This window comes from Ailuropoda melanoleuca, chromosome 12 (assembly GCF_002007445.2).
Source record: "Ailuropoda melanoleuca isolate Jingjing chromosome 12, ASM200744v2, whole genome shotgun sequence".
Taxonomy (NCBI): domain Eukaryota; kingdom Metazoa; phylum Chordata; class Mammalia; order Carnivora; family Ursidae; genus Ailuropoda; species Ailuropoda melanoleuca.
In genome coordinates, this window is record NC_048229.1 from 47,029,139 (window position 1) to 47,035,954 (window position 6,816).

The following is a 6,816-nucleotide window of genomic DNA, read 5'->3' on the forward strand; positions in this document are numbered from 1 at the left end:
ATTATTATACCGGGTTGAACACGTATGCTGTCATTTGATTTCAAGGGGACATTCCTGCGGGATCCCCTTTGGAATAGTAAGTAGATACACATTGTTTTGAGGCTGCGATTAAATTCACTGTAAATCATCATTGAGGTGGAAGCAAATAAACATGACTCATCATCTCTGCATCTCTGGTAATAAGTCTGGTGACTCCATCTGCTTTCCACCATACAGACCTAACATTTAGAGTCTTCTCTTCAATCCTTTGAGGGTTAGCCACCATGCCCAGATTTGGGTTTACATTTGGATTTGAGTTTATTTGCTGCTTTCATTTGGTTTGTGAAAAGTGAATGGAAGACTATACAATATTCTTATTTTAAATGAAATAGAAAGGGTAGAGTAAGTTCTTTCAGTTTTGCTTCTTTTTCTGTATTTTCTTGCCATTTCTACATGCAATGTTGTTTTTGCTTATTTGTATACATTTTTATGCTGCCAGCTCAGAAAGGACCTGCCACAGAAATGATGTAAATTCAATATCAAGTGACTTACATGCTAACATCTGACAGCAAGCATAACTTCTTGTGTTAATTCTGAAAGCAGTATGTTCTCTATTTGTTGTCTCAATTTTTCGCTGTTCCTTTTGTGTGTTGAAGTGGATTTCCAATCTAGTCCCTTTCCCTTAACATTTGTATAGTGAAGATAACTACTAAAAACAGGAGGTTTAATTTATCACAATAGTCAGCTGGTTGGCTTCAGTAGTTTGACATATATAAAATCCAGTCATATAGCAGAAAGTGCTCCCTAAGGTTTTATAGAACCTGAAAAAGGTTATTGATTAGAAAATGAAATTCCTCTATTAAGTGGGAACCATAGCATAACCATGCAGCATGTTAATATTGAGTTATTTTTTTCAGCAACCAACCCTGTCAGATATGACCATGTATGAGATGAATTTCTCTCTCCTTGTTGAAGACATTCTGGGAAATATCGACCAGCCAAAGTACAGACAGATTGTTGTGGAGGTTTGTATTTAGAAATGCAGATTGCTGGAGAAGTGCTTTCTATCTGCTCCCTGAAAACTAACATAAAGGAAACTGCTCAAGAGAGACCAGGAATTCCACTCCTTACCTAACCCGGATCTCCTCTAGTTGCCTCTTAGACAATATAGCCATCCTTGACCCAAGTCAAGGTACATGAGCAATTCAAACATCTTAAACCCTTCAGTGTGGAAAGACTGCCCAGCTTTTTCAGTCACACACTCACCCCTCAACAGCAAGTGCATTAACACCACTAAAAACAGAGGTAGTGGCCTTTTCCTATTTGCTTTAATTTCAGGGTTTTATTTTTTTTTTTGTTTGTTTACAGAAATAGTGCACGACTATTATAGAAAGTTTTAATAGTTCAGAAAATTATAGAAAAGAAAGCAAAAAAATTTCTCTGCACCCACTAGCAATAGATCATCAGTGTCGATATTTTGAGGGACATCTTTCCAAACATCTCTCTGTGAACAGAGAAGACATGTAATTTTGTGCTATATCATTTTATATAAAGTTAAATGCTAAAATACACACCCGTGCATGGTGTATACACGTGCTCTTTTGCCATTTTAAAACATGATACCAAATATGGAGAGAATTCCCATAATGAATGGATTTAACATACAGCACATCTTCACTTTGTCTCTTTCTCTGGGAATGTCTCCATCAGACTGTGTGTCTTGTGGGTGGGTAATTTGTCTGAGTGAGGCAGAGGCTCTCAGTAAGTGCTGGATCTGGCACCCGAAATCCAGTCAGAGTTGAGTGAGAGTCAGTCTTACCTCAGATGTGCCAGAATTTAGAGATAGTATCAGCCAATCAGTTTCATAACATGTGGGGATGAGGCAGCCTGGGGTCAGGAAGGGATGGGGTTATCGGAAGGGTGAACGCCTTTCTTGTGATGTTAGCCATTCACTGTCTAATGCCCAGCATCTGGGACCTACCATGGACATGGAGGTCCTTCTTGTTGATAAATGAAGATCATTTGCAGAAGAAATTTTTCTTTAGAACTAGAGCAGAACTTCATATTCTCCTGGCTAAATCCCTCTCGAAGATCTCCCACATGGTGACACCTGGATTTTTTCTGGAAGTGTTTCCTTTGGATCTTTCAGGTTCTGTTTTGGAAGCATTTGGAGAAAGTACAGTAGGAAAATTCCCAAACTGGGAATGATGAAGTCTTTTTTCCTGTTCCACGTACAAAGAAGGAGCCATAATCACATTGGAAAGTCTTTACCAAGCATTGTATACTCAGACACAATCTTTGTGTCTCACAGTTGGTCGTCTAAAGTGGAGGTTACTACTTAGGGTGAATATGTGAGATAGCCAAACAATAGGATGATGCATTAAACTAAGATATGCAGACCAAGTAGTACTCAGACCATAAAGTGGTCAGAGTTAGGTGTATTTTTTAAAACATAACCATCCCCTGAGAAACACTATGATGTCACAGAATTATACTCATTTTGGGANGATGCATTAAACTAAGATATGCAGACCAAGTAGTACTCAGACCATAAAGTGGTCAGAGTTAGGTGTATTTTTAAAACATAACCATCCCCTGAGAAACACTATGATGTCACAGAATTATACTCATTTTGGGGTCCTGGGCTCCAAGTCATTGGATCATGAGCCTAGATCCAGAGTCTCCACTGAACTCACCTGCCTTCTTTGGCTTTGTTGCTTACCACCTCTTCTCGGGCAGCCTCTGCTCCCCTGGACACCGGTTTTGGTGTCTTGCCAACAAGGACTAATGCCCAAAAGCCAGAAAGTTCAGACACTTTGGGCCAAGAGAGCAGTAGGTACTGTAGACAGGGTTGGGAAAATCATTCTTCTTATTTCATTTAAGTGACCTAAAAACATTTCTGTACAGCTACAAAGATAGACACAATGAAAAAAATGTGCGGTTTCCAAACAGAACTTACGCTACTAATTTGCAAGATTAGAAAGATTCCATTCACAATGATCCTAGTCAATCATTGTACACAACACACTGTGGAATTCGAAGGTCATCCATCAATCTGAGTAAAGAATGAAAACATGTCCAGACTGTGTTGCTTTTATGGTTCATATAATTGGCTTTCAACATCTGTCTCTTCTAGTTACTAATGGTTGTATCCATTGTACTGGAAAGAAATCCTGAGCTAGAATTTCAAGACAAAGTAGATCTAGACAAACTGGTGAAAGAAGCATTTCATGAATTTCAAAAAGATGAGAGTCGACTAAAGGAAGCTGAAAAACAAGTAAGTAGAGAAAAGAGCTTTTTGTAGAATTTTTCATTGTCTCAACTCTTCAAAATATCCCTAANTTCATTGTCTCAACTCTTCAAAATATCCCTAATCTCTTATCATTTAACTTACAAAACAGATTTATAGAGTGCAAAATGGAGTACTTGAGGGGCAGGGAGAAGTATGACTTATTCGAGAAATTAGTGGTACTTTTTAATTACTAGTCAGTTCAGCTGTGAAGCTCTGACTAACAAGAAAACTGGGAAAACATAAATTTCCTTTATATAGTTAGCAGTTAAAATGTGTTTTACCAGAGAGGAGCCATAGATTCCAGAAGGCTGTAAAATTAAATTTTGGGGAGGATGGGAATGCGTAACAGGCTACATTCGTGCTGTGTGTACTACCTAATATAGTCCCTTCCAGGCTCTCTGTTTAATATTTTATGCTCATCTGTAAAAAGGTTCCCTAAGTAAATAAAAATTATCAGCAAAGAGGAGAATACTAAAAATGTGTCTTTGTTTTATATGCTGAGAAGATGCCTTAGGAAAATGAAAGAAAACCACAAGAAGGTTCTATTTTCCACAAGGAAATCTTTCTGTGAATTAATTTTTCCCCCTAGGCTGACAGTGATTTTACCTGTCAACTCTACAAACAAAAATCAAATGACTTGCCTACTGTTTTCCTTTGTAGGATGACATGACTTCCTTTTACAACACTCCCCCACTGGGAAAAAGAGGAACATGCAGCTATTTGACAAAGGTTGTGATGAATTTGCTGCTGGAAGGAGAAGTCAAACCAAGCAATGATGACCCATGTCTGGTTAGCTAGTGAGGAAGGTGTAAGAGGCTCTGTTGAGACACGTTTTCTAGAAGTGTGTTAAGTTTTGTGTTGAAGCTTAGTTCAGGCTGCCATTAATGTATGGACTGGTTTGTTGGTGAGGCGGTTGCCATACCTTGGCAGTTACCAGACCTCTAGGACACCATAGTCAATCTAATGGTAAGAAATGCTTTAACTAAGTGGAAAAAAGTTCTCATGATTATTATGCCAACTACAATAATAATTTTTACTGAATGATAGAAATAGTTAACGAATTGAAAGTTCGCCACTGCATGTTTTATGATCAGATAACTCATCGAAATGAATCTTTGCTCTTTGGACTAAATTACCAACTTTCAGCCATTAAAATGAATTTGCCAGCTAGAAATGCATACAGAAAATGAAAAGATAGTAAAAGAAGGGTGAACTTAACTTAGTGGCATTGTCATACTAGAAAAAAATATTAAAATCATAAAAGCAAATCTGCCAGCTAATGTTTTGATTATCAGAAACTGCATTGTTGATAATATTTTAGTATACAGAGCTGTTGTACAATTTTTACCTTGTAAACATGACTGTGGTTTTGTACTTGTGCTGACTTTAGGGGTTGGGCTAAAACACAGTGTCATCTACAACTGATCAGACATTTTCTTTGAGCTTATTAAAAACATGGCGTGTGTAAGATTGTTCAGAAGTATGGACTGTTAACCTAGTTTGTACTAGTAAAAACAAAGTTGAAAATCATTAAATTTTATTTCTGAATTAATGAATATTCTGGACACATTTTTTATTCTCCTGTCCACAATATTAAGTCTATTACTCCTGAATATTTTCAGCTTAACTGATCTGGAGACAGAGTGGAAGAGAACCTATGGTATCTACCATTACACATATTTTGCTACCAAATTTACTTAAGCAAACTTTAATAAAAATAGAAAATAGATTAAACATTAAAGTTTTATGAATCCTGACTGAATGTTACGGTACAGCCCATTAGTTTGAGCCATGGACCAAAAACAGAGTCATTTTTCTGACTAGTCTTAGTGTGGAGTATTACTTGAGAAGTCAAACTTGCTATGGAAAGGGTGCAGCCCATTTGTAGAGTTTTGAAAGGAGCTAAGAAACATAGGACAAGTGGCTTCAGCTACAAGTCAAATTGACATCAAATAAATGGATGTGTGAGCACATGGAAAAATCTGCAGAGTCAGGCACATTTCTTGTAACTTTGAGGTGTCCTGCCTGGATCTTGTGTAAGAAATCATCTATGCACTGTTTGGCAAAATTGAGAAGAATGAGGTAAAATCTGACCTTACAGGACATCTTAAGGAGAGGGATAGGACAAAGAAGAGAATTACTTGATAAATTAAGCTTTTGAAAACATAGTAATGAACCTAGTTTCTAAAAGAAGCATAAAAAAAGCTTAAACTTGAAGCCTGTGGAGAATTGGAGACTGATGCTTCATAGCTGGAGAAACTGGAAATAAAGAGAAAAACCCTTGGAATATTTAATATTTGCTGAAATCTAGAGGAAAGTAAACTGTGTTGTATTTTTAAGAATTTTTAAAAAGTCTGATAAGCTAAGCAAAGTTGCCAGAAACCTGTCACTGTCTTTATGGAAATCACACATCAAATGCAAATAAATATTTGCCGAATGAGTTTTCGTTTCCTACTTAAAGGCTGCATGTGCAGGATTCTGGTTTTCCCATGCTGCTGAAGGCATTCAGGATCTGTGGCATATGTACCAACTTTGTGTTTTGATGAAATTCAAAATTTGTTGTACTGAAAGATACGCTGGGATCAGTAAACCTTGATGTACACCTGCACAGAAGCCAATGTCTGTTTTCTGACTAGAAAAGCAAAACATAGTAAGAATTAGAACACAGAGCTCATATGAATTTTAGAAGTCCCATTTGGCCTACGGAGCCAAAATGTTTTAACAGCTGTCCTAGAGACTGACTGAAAATATTAGCACATTCATCCAGGCATGACAAGATTTAAATCTGATTTAAAGCTTCTTCTATCACAATGGCAGATTCACTGTGTAAGTTTATTGTACAAGCAACGTCTGTTGGAAACTCCTGACTGAATATCAAATTCAACTACATTTCCAGAGCTATCATTTTAAGAAACATGGTGTTTTCCAGATTTCCTTCCATTTTTATTTAAGTCTGAAACAGTCATATTTCAATTTAAAAAAATCAGAGTGTGGGATCCTCTTGATGTCATCTTCAATATGTGATAAACTTGCGGTGCCTTATGGACACCAAATAACATTTATAGGACACCTGAATAAATTTAGCTTTTCGCCAGAACTCTAAAGAGTAGGTTCCGACGTGGTTGTAGCCCGTCATGAGCATGCATATTAAGCAGAGAAGTCAATACGGTATGACCGCACACTTATAGCAGCACAGAGAGACCACGTTTAAATCAAGGAGCGGCTGGAAGTAGCATGGTAGTATGCAGCCAGATCACAAAACTACTCTGTTTCAGAAACTAGAAACATGAATGAAAAATGAGGGAGGAAGGATCAGCAAAACAAAACCAGCAGCATTCAGACAGAAGCAGCAGTACAGCTTCCTACCGTAAACTCCATAAAGCAGCAGGAAGACAAAAGACTTACTGGGATTTGTATTTGGCTCCTACACTCTGGCCTCCCGGAAGCTATACAGGGTGAGGACAAGGTCAGTAGATAAATTATGAAAAGCCTAATGCATTTTGAGGGAATCAGATGAGTGTTGAGTCAGCGTCTAGGGGAAAAAG

The 6,816-nt window shown here is 37.5% G+C and overlaps 1 protein-coding gene across 1 annotated transcript in view; it reads left to right on the plus strand.

Moving 5' to 3' along the window:
• Positions 1–4,827, plus strand: part of PHKB (phosphorylase kinase regulatory subunit beta) — a 219,923-nt gene extending 215,096 nt beyond the window's left edge. Inside the window, exons 27-29 of the mRNA XM_034639023.1 lie at positions 861–1,004; positions 3,116–3,256; positions 3,932–4,827. Coding sequence (XP_034494914.1) covers positions 861–1,004; positions 3,116–3,256; positions 3,932–4,069 — 423 coding nt within the window. The 3' untranslated portion in view covers positions 4,070–4,827. The remainder of the gene's footprint in view (positions 1–860; positions 1,005–3,115; positions 3,257–3,931) is intronic.
• The last annotated feature ends 1,989 nt before the right edge of the window (positions 4,828–6,816 follow it).